We start from the raw sequence: 16,569 nt of genomic DNA on the forward strand, positions 1-16,569 counted from the left end.
CAGGCGCACGGCCGGCTGGTGAACAGCCGGGGCCTCGCCGCATCCCCGGACAGCTAGCTTTCTGTGCGGAACCCACAGCTGCCATCTTCCCCCCTCCCACGTCTCATCAAGAGGGAGTGTGGCTCAACTGACCCGTCAGTTCCAGGACAAAGGGGAGCAACCCCACAGGTCTTTGCCTGCCCCCCTCTGTGTCCCTCTCCCCAAGACACCTCAACTCCTGCTTGCTCACTGAGCTTCAGACTCAACTCCCCAGGCCCCCTCCCAGCTGTCTAGGCTGTCGGGATCCCTGAGCAGGCACGGGGCTAAACTCGCAGCAAAACCATCTCAGTCTCATCTAAAGATGGAGACGCTGAAGCTCTGAGACCCCCCCCCCAGAAGACCAAACTAAGCCAACGTTCAACCCAAATCAGTGTGAGCCCTCATCCGGTTTCACCCTGGCCTCCATCCGCACAGATCAACTAACTCCTCGCGATAGCACAGACGGGGACCTTCTAGAACTTTCCTCCCCTCTGCCGGGCAGGGATCTATTTTTGACCATGACTTCGTGCAGAAGAAATGCGAGCACAGGTTAACCAGCCCTCTGCCAGTGTGACCAGCTCTTAATCGCCTTTCCTGCACACAAGGCTCTGCTGTTTATTACATAGCATTTGATTTTGGCCTGGGTTTGGTCCTGGTGAATACTTTAAGATATTTGTCATAGTTTTTCAGATATGAAATATGGTAGGATAAAGAAAAATAAAATGCAGTACCCGGGCTGACATCACCTGCATCCACCTCCGGGCCAGGGTAATTCAACATGAAGACGTTCGCTCCTACGGAAGGCCTCATAAATCCAGGCAATGCCAGTCCAAGTTATACAGTTGACTCAAGAAAAGGCTCTCCGGATCCCAACACTGACCCCTGACTGTCTCTTCTCCCCTCGTCCTCCCTCTGGGTTCTAGAAAAATGAGAAGGGCTTTCAAACAGGGAGGGGACAGATCCGCCTCAAATAAGAATTGTTTTTATCTGTGTTGAATACCTACTGTGTGCCAGGCATTTTCTATTTTATCTCATTTAAGGCATCAAGGCAATGCCTAAAGAGGACAGTCTCCATCCTACAGAAGGGGAGGGGGACTGACCATCATTTGACCAAAAGTCACCCAGGGGAGTCTGTGTTCTCTGCCCCCCCCGGAAGGCCCCTTGGGCCCCCTTTGAGCCCCCACCAGAGAGGTCACACTTGTTGTACCCCTGTGTACATGATCAGAGGTTTAAACACCTCCCTTGATTACATATAACAGAGTAACAGCATTATTCTGGATTTTTAATAATATTACCATATTAATGCAGTGTAAGGTCTCTACCTCCCCAGAACCTGTGTGGTGTAAAGACAGGGCGTACACACCTGGTCTGCTATGAGGTCAGCCTAGGAGGGCCGCATCCACCCCCCTCTGGGTAGGGGTGCAATCCCAGGGGCCGGGGGGGGGGGGCGGGGGCCGCAACCTGGCCTCTGGAACCCACGACTCACTGCCCATCCAGGGGGCAGTGAGCCTCAGCTGCAAAATAAAGAGGGCAGGTTAGTTCCATCCCAAGGGGGCTACACACTTACAAACTGTCCAAATTTACAACTCAGAAAAAATAAATTCATGACGCAGACCTTTCGATTCGATCCTGGGCCAGGCACCTGCTCCCTTCCGGGCGGGGCGGAAGGGGGGGTGGGAAGCGCAGTCTCACCTCCAGCCACCTGGGAGGGGAGAAAGGAAATCGCTCAGAGTTCTACCCACCTCTGAGAACCCACCTCTCAGACCTCACCTGCTGCCCGCAGCCCTACTGTGTGCCAACAGAGGGGGGACCATGGAGTCGCACATGCACACGGACACCAGGGGGTAGGACCAAACAGCACGGGGGTGCCCCTGGACGGGGCCCCGGGTGAGGGAAGGACCACCAGCCTGGGAAGATGCTACTTAGAATCGCCTATGAAGTTGAAGCTCAGGGAGCTAAGAGCTTTACTCGGAGTCACGCAAGGGGCCCAGACCCCAGACTCATATCAACTCTTGTTCTTGCTGAGAGCGAGATGGGGGACTGGCAAGAACTGGGGTCTTCCCGAAAGCTCAGGAGTCCGTGGGGAGAGCTGAACGGGAGCGCCACTGCGGACCTCGGTGGGTCGTGTCCCGTCCCCGAGACTAGCAGGAGGCACAGCCTTCGTCAGACCCAGTGAGCGAATGAGGTCAGGCCTGCTAAAGATTTGAGGTTCGCCCCTGAGCCTCAGGTTCCTCTTCTGAAAAATGGGGACAATAACAGCCAGAGCTTCATGGTTGCCATAAGGATTGAAAGATTTAGAACAGCATCTGGCACCGAGTCAGTACTCAAAATGGAGGGACCCAAAGGGGGCAAAGTGACTCAGCCCCGGGACAGAAGCAGGGAAGAAGGTGTGGGGTGTGCCGTGGGGGACAGGGGAATGTGCACGCATGACCCAAAGCCTGGACTTTCCTAATTACAGAAATAAATGTATCCAATCACTTTGCAGGAAGAAGCGAGAGTCTAGCCAACGGCGGGACAGGAGCAGAGCCACTGAACGCTTGCATCAAAGGTAAGACGGGGGTGGAGGTCCCATGCTGACCTCCCCCCGGGGAGGCGGCTCTCTGTGGAGGACGTGGGGTGCCTGGGTGATACATGGGGCGGGTAGGCTGGCCGGCACTCAGGAACAAAGGTGAAAGGGTTAGCTTGTCTGCAGGCAAACAGCATGACATGGGGGACGCAGTACCTCGTTCAAATACTTGAGCAGCTATAATTAGCAGGTCTGGGGCCAGCTGTTCTGTCCCTCTGCCGACAACCAAATTAGCCAAAATGAGTTGGCAATGACCACATGAGCTTTTCAGGGAGAGGGAGGCCCGTTCCTAGGGAGGGCCTGGCCTCCCGCTGGGTCACGAGGCTGAGCACACAGATGCCACGGAACAAAAGTGGCCTCTCTGGCCGAGGGGTCCCCAAATGGCCACTGTCCTCCCCCCGCCTCAGGGCATCCGTTCCTGCCCTCTCCGGCCACTGGAGAAAGGAAGCAGGGGAACCTGGCTTCCCACACTGCCTCTTCCTTCCTGACCTGGGTTCTCTCAGCGCCGCGAAATGGGGAGCTTTGGCGGGAGCAAAGTCGGTGTCTGGGGGTCAAGCTGCTAGGGTCGTGCCTGACACAGAGCAGACAGCAGGGAAACATCGGTTTCAATAAATAAATTCTAATTATCCCTGTCTGGACAGCACTCGCCTCCGCATGTACGCACCCCACCCCCCGCTAGCTTCAGTCACCAGCAGCCTGCTGCCGGGGGGCGTCCAGCGGTCTCGGCCCCCTTGCGCGGCCACTGCTAATTAGAGCTCCCGGGGAAGTCATTTCAGCCCCCAGGCCCCGGTGCAATCACTTGCAAGACGGAACGCTGTTGCCTCACGGGGCAAGGGGGGAAATTAAAGTTGACTCAGGCGTGAAAATGCTGTCTGAGGGCTGACCGATTACAGCAGGTATTCCAAAACTTAAAAATCACCAGTCTTCACGTTAAACACAGGCCCTTCCTTGTTTGGACCCTTTCCAGCTTACAAAGGGCCCACCTCCCCTGGGAAGGAAGTCGGCCTCCCACTCTGGCCTGACCTCCACCCGCACCAAGGCCAAGCGCCCCTTGTTTCCCTCAGAGCCCTCACGCCACTCCTGGGTCTACGGCTCCTGGCCTGTCCACAGAGCAAGAAGAACACCAGGCCCAGAGGGACCCCACCAGAGACAGATTCCGCTGAGACCCTCCCAGCGCCAATGTTGAACGGACGAACGCCAAGAGGAACTGGCCATACGTGGGGAGCTCTCTGCAAATGAAATAGTGTGAGGACCCCCAATTCCTAATACTATTTTTAAATAGTACAAGGACCCCCCCCGCCAGCTTCTGGAATTGAGGCAGAGTGGGGCCCCTGAGCTCCACCTGCTCAAACCAACCCCCTCCTTTCATTGCTGCTCCCCAAGTCACCCCTCAGGCACCTCCCAAGACCCCAGAGCTACAGGAACAAAATGAGAAGACTCCCTGCCCAAGCCCGCCTTGCGGTTCTGGGGAAACTGAGGGCCCAGGAGGAAAAGGTCACGCTGATAGTCAGCGGGGGCCCCGGGCGGGCAGCTGACGCAGCTCCTTCCTCTGCCCGCTTGCCTTCAAAGGCAAGAGCAGTCTGGGGAGCAGCTGATTGGCCTGGCCCGTTTGGGCAGCCCAAAGGAGAAGGACTTTCTCGTATGTGACCCCTCTCCCAATCCCTCCCAGGGTTATTCTGGGCAGAGTGATCCAGCTGCCCCCTGGAGCTGCCAGTCAAGCAGTGGACGGGGGTGGGGGTGTAGGGTCTAGGCCACAGGAACGTTGCTGTATCAGGGGCACTGCCCCTCACCTCGTCGGCTTGAAGACGCAAGGGGCCGAGGAACCTATTCCAGGAGGCACCCCATGCAGCTGGTTTGGGGTTGGTGGAGCCAGCCCAAGCTCTGCTGTCATTCCATGCCTGTCCTGAATCACGGCAACCCCCCTTCCAGAAACTGTTTTCGCTGTGAAACGGTTTTTCAAGGCCCCAGGCCCCAGCCCCCAAGTGAAGAGCAGGAAGCAACGGAGGCTGTCTGTTCTGGTTCAAGATGTGAAGGGTCTCACAACTATATGAGGCCCAAGTGGTCTTAATCCACAAGGCAGGAGGGTAAGAAGGCAAAGCAGGAGTCCACGGGAGTCCACAGGACCCAGGACCCACCTAAGCTCCTCCTGGGGCTCTCAGGGAGCCGCCTCGGAAATCCCAACTGGCAAGCTGAGGAGGGAGAGTGACCCCACCACTGGTCTACACCAGGAAACCAAGGAGCCCCAGCCCAGGCCTCACAAGGGAAGATCTTGACCTTGACACTAGTTTAATAAAATAACTAACAGGGCGCCTGGGTGACTCAGTTAGTTAAGCAACTGCCTTCGGCTCGGGTCATGATCCCGGAGTCCCGGGATCGAGTCCCGCATCCGGCTCCCTGCTCAGCAGGGAGGCTGCTTTTCCCTCTGACCCTCTTCCCTCTCGTGCTCTCTATCTCTCAAATAAATAAATAAAATCTTTAAAAAAAAATAAAAAATAAAATAACTAATACCAACCAGTGTCCCCGCATGCCCACCCCCACAGTGACGCTCAGCAGGTCTGGAGCAATGGAGGGAGTAACTGGGGGGAATATTCATCTCAAAGTCACTCAGCCCTCAAGAGCGGGTCGCTGTGTCCCGCAAATCCAAGCGGCTCTGAAGACGGCCTGGAGGCAGGCCAAGGCGGCTGAGGGTCTTCCTCTGACCTCAGCCCGGATGCCCCTCCTGACAGCCCCGAGGGCCAGGGCCGCAGGTGTGACCACTAGTGCCTGAGAGGCCAGGAAAGCGGAGAACGTGACGGAGAATCCCTGCTGCCCCTCGCTCCTCTCTGCCCTCACGACTCCTCCTTCTCGGCTCTCCACCTTCCTCCTCAGCAGCCCGGGCTGCATGCCCCTGTCCCGTGTCCCCACCTCTCCCCTGATCCCTGCCCCAGGCTCGAATCTGCTCCTAAATACCCCTCATCTCCTCTTCCAGGCTCTATTTTTAAAATCAGATTTCCTTTACTGTACAAGTGAGCCGACAGGGCGAGGTATTCGCTGAGGGACCGGCCCCCCCGCCCCCCCCACCCAACCCTTCATAGACTCACGTTGGCAGCCCTGACCCAATGGGCCACTTGCTCAGCGGCAAGCAGGGAGCTGACCTGGCCAAGAAGTCTCTGGGCACTGAAGGTGGTGAGGCTGGGGTGTCTGTCTATGAGTGTCGGCGGGGGGCAGAGGGTCCGACTCAAAGACCTCGAGGGCACTTCTGACCCGGACCAGGTGCACTAAATCCTGATTTTGAATTTGAATTTTTTTTTTTTTTTCCTTTTGGGTAAGGTGAGAATTACCAGATCAAGAGATATTTCTTAAAGAAATTGCCTTAAGGCCTGAGACCTGAGCATTTATCACGCTACATCTGTTGGACTGACCACAGTCCCTCTGGGGAGCCCAAAGAAGAGGCCGGGCAGCCTCCAGGCTGTACCAGCTGCAGCAGGCGGGCACGCTGGGGGGAGGGAGGGGTGAGTCGGAAGGAAGCCTGAAGCCACTGTAGAAAGCCAGACGTGGGAGGCCAGAGACGCCTTCGCTTTACAAAACATGGCCCCAACAATGGCCAATGTCTTCACAAAGGGGCAGTCAGCTGAGCCCAGCGGAGCCCCGAGGGAGACGCTCGCCAACAGTAGAGGGAGACCCCTTGGTCTTGCCCCCCAGGACCCTGCACTCACCTCAAGCACGACATTTCGCGTGAGGGCGTGGTCCTCATCTCCACCGCTGGTGAGGTCCTCTCTGCAAGGCAAGGCTGCTTCCATTTCTTCCCATCGGGGCCTTCACACAGTGCCTGGCCCAGAAAAAAGAATCAGGACACATTGCTGTAATGAATTAATGAAACGTAGGTAGAGGAACCGACTTTAACAATATAAAAAGATCCAGAACTATAAAATTCAAACGAGTTCGGGGACAGGAGGTAAGAAACCCAGTCTTGGAGGAGTAAAGTGTGAGAGGAGCAAGAAACTGCATCGAGAAATTAGGGAGGACGAAACATGTTGGTTTCGTGCAAAGGAACTTAGGTTTATTCCCTAGTTAGTGAAGAGCAACGTAAAGATTTTCTAATATAACAAATACCTGGTCCGATTTTCATTTCATGCTCGGGCATCTGGATTTTATGCTTTGGACATGAAATCTGAAAGGCTTTACACTGAGAACGCCATGATTGAAGATGCCGAGATGTTGAGACATGTTGTTAGTGATGAAAATACAGGAAAAGATTTTAAGCGGGGTTCTAGGAATAGATTTGGGGTTTGGGGGTAGCTTTATCTTGAGGAGTGACTGGAACAAGTTTTTGTATCATGGTAAGGAGTTTGGATTCTTGCCAAAGGGCCTTAAGAAATGTGATGGTGAGATTTTTGCTTGTGGAAGATAAATGTGCAGAAAAACATTAAAAAATGTGTTTTAAGGGTAACAGCTTTGGACTTTATTATACAGGGAACATTGAAAAACTGTAAAGAGAAAAACGGTAACAGCCACAAATTTAAGTCTCCTGCAAAAACCTTTGCACTTTATAGCTTGGGGGGTGCCAACGTCTGACTTTCAGAGATTTGATGGATGTTGACACCAAAGTTGAAAAACTTCAATCTTAAGAGTTATATGATCAACACTGGGAACGCTCAAAGAAATTTGAAATTTATTTTGAGGCTCTGACATGATTGGAGTTTTGCACATGCCTAGAAATTTGATTTTAGCCAATAAAAATTTCTAAGAGAGGGACATGGTAAGATTTTTTGTTTGGAGTGGATAAATAATATGCAGTGAAATTACAAAATAAAATTCACATTTTATGCTAAGAATTTGGACTTTGATTCCATAATTTCACAATGAAGAGACATTGTTAAGATTTTAAGGCGGAATTACAAGATCAAATTTTACATGCTGTGCTAGGAAGTGTGAACTTTATTTTAAGGGATGACAAGATCGAATTTTTATATCGTGCTAATAAGTTTGGATTTAAGCCAATAAAGGGTTTACAAGAATGACAGGATGAGATCTGGGGTTTTTTTTTTTATAGACCAGTCTGAAGATAAATTACATGGTACCACGTTGCATTTTATGTTAAGTAGTTGGGACGTTATGTTATAAGGCAATGAAGAAATCTTGGAAAGTTTTAAATTGGGAGTTACATGATCAAACTTATCGCATTTTGGCAGAGCTACAAGAGTGGGTTTTTATGGTAAAGTTAATAGGATCAGATTTTTGTAACATGCCAAGGAGATGTGATTTTATGTGAGAGTCGAAGGCATTCGAGCATTTCATTTTGGGGAGGGATATGATCTCATTTTTGAACCCGCATCGAGGCGTTTGGATTTTAGCCAGTAAAGGGTTTTAAGGAGTGACTGATGAGAGTTTTGTCTCCAGGGGAATTAGCTGTAAAATATATTTTATGCTAAGGTGTCTGGATTTGATGAACCAGATAATGAACGCATATCGACAGCTCAGAGGAGGCACCCTTTGGCACAAGTGCAACCTCTCTGTACTTTATGCTGAAGAATCGGATTGTTTATAGCAAGTGATATAGAGGTGGGGCAGGTCTTAGGCAGAGGTTATGTGACTGAATTTACACAGCATGCTGAGAAGTTTGGACCCTATTTTGAGGAGCGACAGGAATCCATTTTTGTGCTGTGCTGAGGAATTTGGATTTCAGCCATTAAGAGATTTTAAGAGAGTGACATGGTAAAATTTCTGTGTTTGATGAGAAGAGTCTGCAGAGAAATGATAGAGTAATATGTGTATTTTTGGCTAAGCGGTTCAGATCTTATCTCATAGGTGATTAAGAGACATTATAGGGCTTGTTAAGCAGAAGTTACAAGACCAAATTCATGTACCTTGCAAGGAAGTGTGACCTTTTGTTTTGAGGAATGACACAGCCAAATTTTTATATAATGCTTAGAGGTTTGGAATTAAGCCAATCAAGAGTTGAAGAAGTCGCCTGGTAAGATTTGGGGGTTTATAAATCCATCCGTTTGCAGATAAATTACACGGTAAAACTATTTTATGCTAAACGATTGGAACTTTATATTTTAAGCAATGAAAAGAGACTTTTGTACGTTTTAAATAGAGCAATTATGGGACAACTTTCGTGCTAAAAGTTTGAACTTTGACGCTAAGAAGTGTTACAATCAGGATTTTGTAACATGTGAAGGATGTTAGAGTTTAGACTGAAGACAGGACAGGTGCACGATTTCATCAGTTATACCATCGAATTCATAAACATGCTAAGACGTATTTATATTACATTAATATACGTGTATTATATTAAAAGGGGTATAATCTAGTTTTTAAATCATCTGGTAAAGGAGTTTAAATTTTAACCAATAAAGGGTTTTAAGGATCTTAAGAGCCATACTGGGATTTTATACTGTAAATTTTAGCCAACTAAGACTTTTAAGTTTTAAAAGCCACATAGATTTTATATTTAAAATTTTAAATTTCAATTTAAGTTTTTAAGTGTTAAATTTTAGCCAATAGAGTGTTTTAAAATTTAAGAGATATACAGGTTTCATGCTTAAAATTTTTTAATTTTAGCCAATTTAAATTTTTCTGTTTTAAAATTTAAATTTCACGGGCACCTGGGTGGCTCACTCAGTTAAGCGTCTGACTTCAACTTAGGTCATGATCTCATGGTCCTGGGATGGAGCCCCGTACCGGGGCTCCCCACTCAGCAGGGAGTCTGTTTCTCCCTCTCCCTCTGCCCCTCCCCACCCCTACTCGTGTTCCCTCTCAAACGCTCTGCTCTCCCTCTCAAATAAATTTAAGAGAGCTTGTGCTCTGTCTCTCTCTCTCAAATAAATAAATAAAATTTTTTAAAATAAAATAAAATAAAATTTAAATTTCAGCCAATTTAAATTTTTTTAAATTTTAGCCAATAAAGTGTTTTAATATTTTAAGAGATATACAAGTTTCGTGTTTAAAATTTTTAAATTTTAGTCAATTTAAATTTTAAATTTTAGCCCATTCAAATTTTCCATTTTAAAAAAATTTAAATTTCGGGAGCACCTGGGTGGTTCAGTCAGTTAAGCATCTGACTTCCACTCAAGTCATGATCTCAGGGTCCTGGGATAGAGCCCCATGTTGGGGCTCCCCATTCAGCAGGGAGTCTGCCTCTCCCTCTCCCTCTGCCCCTCCCCCTGCAGGTACTCTCTCTGTCTCTCTCAAATAAATAAATAAAATCTTTTAAAATAAAATTTAAATTTCAGCCAATTTAAATTTTTAAGTTTTAAATTTAGCCAATAAAGTGTTTTAAAATTTTAAGAGATACAGGTTTCATGTTTAAAATTTTACATTTTAGCCAACTTAAATGTTTCAATTTTAAAATTTACATTTCAGTCAATTAGAATCTTTAAATTTTAAATTCTAGCCAATCAAGAATTTTAGGAGTTTTAGGAGAGCTACAGATTTCATATTCAAAAATTTAAATTTTGGCCAATTTAAAATTTTCCATTTTTCAATTTTCAATTTTTGCCAATAAAGGGTTTTAACAGTTTTAAGACATGCACAGATTTTATATTTGAAATTTGAAATTTGAGCCAACTTAAATTTTTCAACTTTAAAATGTAAATTTCAGCCAATTCAAATTTTTCAATTTTAAATTTTAGCCAATTAAGGGCTTGAAGAGACAGATTTTTATTTCTAATAGAGGAGTCTGCAGATGAGTTAGTCAGTCCCATTTTATATTTCAGTTAGAACTTTATATTCAACCTTGGAATTGTGCAGTGGTCGCATACTCCTTATAGGACTTCGGTGATGAAAGATGGGTTCACTGAGGTGCCGTGCTCGGCGTATGTAGTGGGGATGGGGATGATGTGATCTTACGTGACCGGGGCATCATGCTAAAAAATGTACTCTCTACCTGAAGGAATGACATGAGCAGAATTTTCTATTATTCTAAAGCCTGTGCATTTTAGCCAGAGAATGATTTTAGTGAGTTTCTGTGTCAGGAATTGTTATGGTAAAAGGTTTGGATTTAATATTGTAAACAGTAAATAAACAACAAAACCTTTTCATCAGAGGCTCTGCAGGATGGAATTAACTGTCATGCTAACAAGAATGTACTTAATTTTGAGAAACAGCAGATCGGAATCATCTATCTTGTTGGAAAGTTTGGATTTTAGCCAATGAGGAAATGCCTTTTTTTTTTTTTTTTTAAGAGATGGGCTTGGTGGCTCAGAGAGTACTCAGAAGTAATAAAAGGTATTAAATGTAGAAAGAGGGGTGACCATAGAGCTACTCTTTTGGATAACGGAACTCAATTTACTCTCCCAGCAGAGAAGACATGTACAAAATAACCCCAACCCAGACATCCCTTTTAAATTCAGACCCAGCCCACTCAAACCACCCATGACTCTACTGCGAAAACTCCATTTCAAGACAAACAGAGGTCAACGATATCTTGTGCCCTCCCCCTCCCCCACCCCACCCCTTAGTCGCTACCCCAGCTCTCCTTGAGACACCCCTAGGTCAGGGAGAAACCAGCCAGTAACAGAGAGGGGGTGTCTGCTAGAGGGAAAAACCAGCCCCCCCGTTAAGACTGAAGGGGCAGGTAAATATGATTGCTCACATGTGTGGAACTGATGCCTGAACCCCCACAAAGAGGGTGATCTTGGGAAAGTGGCAGTTTTAGGAGGGGTGGGGGGGGATCTGCAGATCTCCCCGAGGGCTCAGAGCTGGGGAGATTAGAAATTGATGAAAGAGTATGAGAAATCAGCAAAACTTCCAAGTGAGGACCAAGTCACAGTGTGCAAGGCTCTGGCACATAGTAGGTGCTTTATCAAAACTTTTGGAAAAAAAATAAAAGCCAGACCTCTACGTCTGCCCTCTCCCCACACCCCCCCCCCCCGTACTGGCCCAATTTCTACTGTGAATCTAGGGTAGGAAGTGAGAGCTATTTTAGGCTGCTGATCCAACTGATGGGACTGTGGCCAACTGCCCATTTTCTCCTCTTCCCCTGACCTTGTTAAACAGTAGGCATCTGCTAGAGATTCCTACTTCACAACAGGGGGGAGCAAGCTTGCTCCAAGGCACCCTACCTGCCAGGGACAACTCCTGGTGGCACTGACATATGACCTCTGTGACTTTGGGATGACCAGAGAAGGGAAGGAGGGTTGACCAGGCACAGGTGCCAGGGGGAGATGAATTGGCCAGCACATCCTACCAGGTGCCTGCCTGCCACAGCAGCTGCTCTGGGCCTATTGCTTCACAGAATTTATGGGCTGTGAATTTCTCATGGCCATGGGGGAAGCAGGCAAGCCAGACAGGCCAAGCGAGCCTGGGAGAATAGGAAGGAGGTCAGGGGTAGAATGATATTCAAAGCTGGGCAAGGGAAGCTCTCCCCAGTATCTCTCTGTTCTGATGAGCTGGGCCTCTGATTTGTCCCGGAGAACCTAACCTTGACCTCGTGAATCCCTAAACAGCTGCCTCTCCTCCCCACCCGTCCTCCCAACCTCCAGGTTCTGATCTCCGCCGTCCCAGTCGCTGACCGGACGCGTCACGACCTTACCAGTCTTCAGAGAATACTCCTTTCCATCCGACGAAATGATAGAACCCTCTGAAGACTCATTTGAGACGATGATGGAGCGTAAGAATCCATCATCAAAACAAATGGAGTCCTCCGAGGGCTCATCCAACACCACCGTGGAGACATCAGCCAGCGGCGCACAGGAGGTGGCAGGGCTGGCCAGTGGCCCAGCCCAGGAAATGAAAGAGCTGCCCATTGATCTCCGCCAAGACATGGAGGAGCCATCCAGTGGCCCACATAGGGAAATAAAGGATCCACCCAATGACCTACTCCAAGACCTGGAGGAGTCACGCAACGGTTCACATCAGGAAGTGGGGGGTCCAACCGGTGAGGCACCTGGCGGAATGGAAGAAGCATCAGTCAACCCATGGGGAGCCCAAGACCAACAAGTCAACGACACTGACCTGGCCGACGTGGGAGAGGAGGAGCGTCCCGAAGAGGAGTCCGAGACTTCGGAGATCATGGCCACGGTGAGATCCATCATCTCTCTGTACTTCCGCATGCAAGACCTCCGAGAGCAACAAAGAGTAGCAGAAGACATCCTGATGGAAGCAATCAACGCAGGCCGACTGCCCGTCCCATCAAAATTCTCTGGTGATCGCAGAGAATACCACGAGTTCATCGTGCTCTGCCAGCTGATCCTACAAAGCTACCCGAGAATGTTCTACAACGACCGCCTGCGAGTGGGGTACGTCATGTGCCACCTCTCCGGCATGGCCTTAGAATGGGCCAGAGCTCTGGTGAATGAAGACAGCCCCCTGATGGATGACTTCCCGGCCTTCCTGGAGGCCATGTCAGGTATGTTCGAGTACCGACAGGCACTGCGTGTGGCCGAAGACGCCATGTTCAACATCAGGCAGGGGAATCGCCCTGCCATCGAATACATCAACGAGTTCCAGGGCCTGGCACCCACCTTGGGCTGGTCGGACGAAGTCCTGCAGGCCCACCTGTGCCAGGGGCTCAATGAGGAGATCAGGCACTATCTGTTCCGGGTCCCGCAGCCAGATTCGCTGGACAGCCTGATTGTGCTCGTCCTGCAGATAGAAGAAAAGCTGGCAGAGAGAAGGGCCATGCTCAGGCTGCCCCCAGAGGCCCGCCCACGGAACCTGACCTGGATCGACGCACCTGCCCCGGAGAGGTGGATGGTGAGCAGCTGGCTGCCCTGCGAAGTGCGCCCCACCATTAACCGCAACCACCTCTTCCTGCTGCTCCTGGTCAGAGTGAATCCGTACCACAGCGTCGCGGTGCAGGCCCTGGTTGACTCGGGGGCGGGAGGCAACTTCATGGATGAGAGGTTTGCCCAAGAGCACTACGTGGAGCTCTACGAGAAGCCCTACCCACAGATGGTCCAAGGCGTGGATGGCTCACTGATCGGCAACGAACCTGTCTGGCTCTACACCGAGCCCCTGGTGTGCATCCATCAGAACCACCAGGAGTCCATCGAATTCGACATCGTTCCATCCCCCAACTTCTCCGTGATATTAGGCATCAACTGGCTCCGGATCCACACTCCCGAGGTCGACTGGATCCAAGGCCGCTGCACCTTCCACTCTCCCTACTGCCTACAGAAGTGCTTCCGCCCGCCCCCACCATGCATCGCACTGGAAAGACATGCCATAAGCCTGCTGCCCGGACTGCCGCCCCTGTACTCCGACCTGGCCGACGTGTTTAACCCGAAGGAAGCAGATGATGAGACTTCCGACCAGCCAAGCTCAGACGGATCCGATGATCTTTCTGAATCAGAGCCCTCTGAGCTTCAGCAGGCTGGAGACAGTGATCACAGCGAGACCTTTTACGAATGTCCCTCCACCGCGCCATGGGAACCTGTGGGTGCCGGGATGCAAAAAAGTGCCAGGCCGCGGGATGAAAACTGGAACCCGGACAGCATGCTGACCAACAAACAGGACTACATACAGATGATTCCAGAACTGTTCGACCAGTTACACGGAGCTACGTGGTTCACAAAGCTGGAGCTGCGGGGGACCATTGTGGAGGAAAGCATGAACATACACCAAGCAGAAGATGTATGGAAAGCAGCATTTGGTTTCGAGCCTCAAGAGATGAAGAGCTACCAGCCCTTTCTGCTATCCTCAGACCCGATCATTCCTCAGAACGTGCTCCACTTTATCCTGAAGGACATGCTGGGTTACTTCGTGCTCTCCTATGGGCAGGACGTCCTGGTCTACTCAATGAGCCAGGAAGAACACTTCCAACACGTCCGACAAGTCCTGGTCCGCTTCCGACACCACCATGTCTACTGCTCACTGGACAAAAGCCAGTTCCACCGACACACCGTCGAATTCCTGGGATTCGTCATAACCCCCAAAGGGGTGAAACTCAACAAGAGCATCGTGAACACCGTCACAGGGTACCCCACGCCCAGCTCTAAGAAGTCCCTGAAACACCTGATCCAGTTCATCCTGCCCTACCAGCACTTCGTGGAGCGCTTCAGCATTATCATAGAGCCCCTGGCGCGGCTGCTGCTGACCGCCCCAACCTTCTCCTGGGGAGACGAGGAGCAAGAAGCCTTCGAGTGCCTGAAGCGGGCTTTCCGCAAGGCGCCCCTCCTGCACCACCCCAAGCCACAGAACCCCTTCTACTTGGACACAGGTGTCACCAAGACAGCTCTGCACGCCTCCCTGATCCAAACAGACGACCAAACCGGCAAGAGAGTCTCCTGCGCTTTCTACTCCCGAAGTATCTCGCCTATCGAAGTCGCCTACTCTCAACTGGAGATGAAGATTCTTCCAATAAGGGCTGCCTTCACGGTGTGGTGCCGCTACCTGGAGAACACCGAGGAGCCCATCATGATCCTTCTCAACACAGAGGATCTAGCCTCTCTGAATAATGACAGGCTCACCGTACTTCTCCCCGGGCATTGGGTCTTCTTCTTCTCCCACTTCAACTTTGACGTCATGGAGCGGCCAGCACAAGATGGCGGCCGGTCTCTGCCGCCCCTGAGACACCTCAACCGAAGGGCTTTCCAGCACAACACTGCCACCCGGGCAAGGTCACTGTTCTCTACGGGAGGGTCCCCCAGGGACCGGTCACTAGACTCCGGGGAAGAAGACGAGAATGAAGATGCCCCTCACCAGGACGAGCCAAATGGCCGGAACCTCCAGCAGGAGTTCCTGGCTCTGATACCAATTGACCAAATCCTCAACAGCTTCCTCGCCCATTTCAGCGTGGCCCAGATCAGAGCAGTCATTCTGCACTTCTTCCGAGGCCTCCTGTTCTGGAAGGACACCCTGGCTGTGGCAGCACTCCTCGTGCTGCTGAAGCTCAAGCGACGCCTCTCCACACTGCCCACGCCCGCCTGGGCCGTGCTTCGGCCCCCACCCCGGCGCTGGCTGCCCCTCGGCCCGGCCGTGCCCCTCGGCCCCGGCAGCGCCATGGCTACGGCCATGGCACAGCTCCTCACCCCGGTGCCCCTGCCGGTGGGCACGAGCGCTGTCCCAGCCCAGGAGCTGGCCAGGCTGCTCCCGGGCCCCAGCCACTGGCAGCAAGGCGCCCTGCTCCCCCTGACCCGCCGGGGCCTGCAGCTCACACCCGGCTTCTGGGTGCTGCTGTGCGAGTTCTTCGGCGTTCGAGTCGGCACCCCGGGAGAAGCCCGCCCCCTCCCCGGAGGCACCCGCTCTCTGGAGCTGCACGTCGTGGGTGACGAAGATGTCGTCTTGCGAGAAGCCCTGCAAGACGACCTGCAACGTTACCGTCAGTGTGGCCTGCATGACGGCCTGCAAGACACCTCGCAGGACGAGCAGGAGAACGACGTGCGGGAGGCCCTCAGCACCGACACCACCGTGGTGGCCCTCCAGCCCCTCCGACACCTCCCCATGCCCTCCGAAGTCCTCGCCTTCCTGAGCCGACACCTGCCCCGTGTCCACAGCGCCACCAGGCAGCCCGACCTGATCACCCAGGAGCTGGCGGCCAGGGCCCTGATCCGCTTTCTGACCACGGTCTACGCACAGGCGTCCCCGACCGCCGAGTGGGTGAGCCCACCCCGGGAAGAAGCCAGGCTGGAAGAGCTGCCCGGGGACGAGGACAGTGCGAGCCTCGAGTGAAGCGCCTCCCGGCCGGCGCCACACCCTCCACACCTCTGCCTCCCACCTCGGCCTCTACTTCCGGACTCCCCGTGCCTCGGCCTGCTTTGCTCAGCCCCAGCGCCCCCCTTCCTGCCACTCCTGACCCAAGGGGAACCCACTTGTGAAGGGCAAAAATTTCTTCAACTCATCAACCAGCAACATCATCTGTGCTAACAACGGACTATCCAACCATCAGAGACCCAGAGCCAGCTCAGGGCTACACAACCACAATCCCGTCTTAACTGCCCAGGTCCCGGGCTTGCAGCTGGGAGTGAGATCAATGAGGGAGAGAGCAGTGGTGAGCAGGAGATGACCCCATGCCCCAAGGCCAGGTGAAGAATCAGGCACAGCGGACGCAGCCAAGCAAG

General features: G+C 51.4%; 1 protein-coding gene across 1 annotated transcript; it reads left to right on the forward strand.

The window, feature by feature from the left end:
• The first annotated feature begins 12,136 nt into the window (after window positions 1–12,136).
• On the forward strand, window positions 12,137–16,180 carry RTL1 (retrotransposon Gag like 1). The gene has a single exon (XM_028105216.1). The coding sequence runs from the start codon at window positions 12,137–12,139 to the stop codon at window positions 16,178–16,180; it is 4,044 nt and encodes a 1,347-aa protein (XP_027961017.1).
• Window positions 16,181–16,569: the final 389 nt, after the last annotated feature.

This window comes from Eumetopias jubatus, unplaced genomic scaffold (genome assembly GCF_037043125.1).
Source record: "Eumetopias jubatus isolate StellerSeaLion01/CBP00866 unplaced genomic scaffold, mEumJub1_p1.0 scaffold_7, whole genome shotgun sequence".
In the NCBI taxonomy this organism is placed as follows: Eukaryota; Metazoa; Chordata; class Mammalia; order Carnivora; family Otariidae; genus Eumetopias; species Eumetopias jubatus.

What these genes read in the sequence shown, in the direction of transcription:
- RTL1 (XM_028105216.1), top strand. Translation starts at nt 12,137, where the DNA reads ATGATAGAACCCTCTGAAGACTCATTTGAGACGATGATGGAGCGTAAG.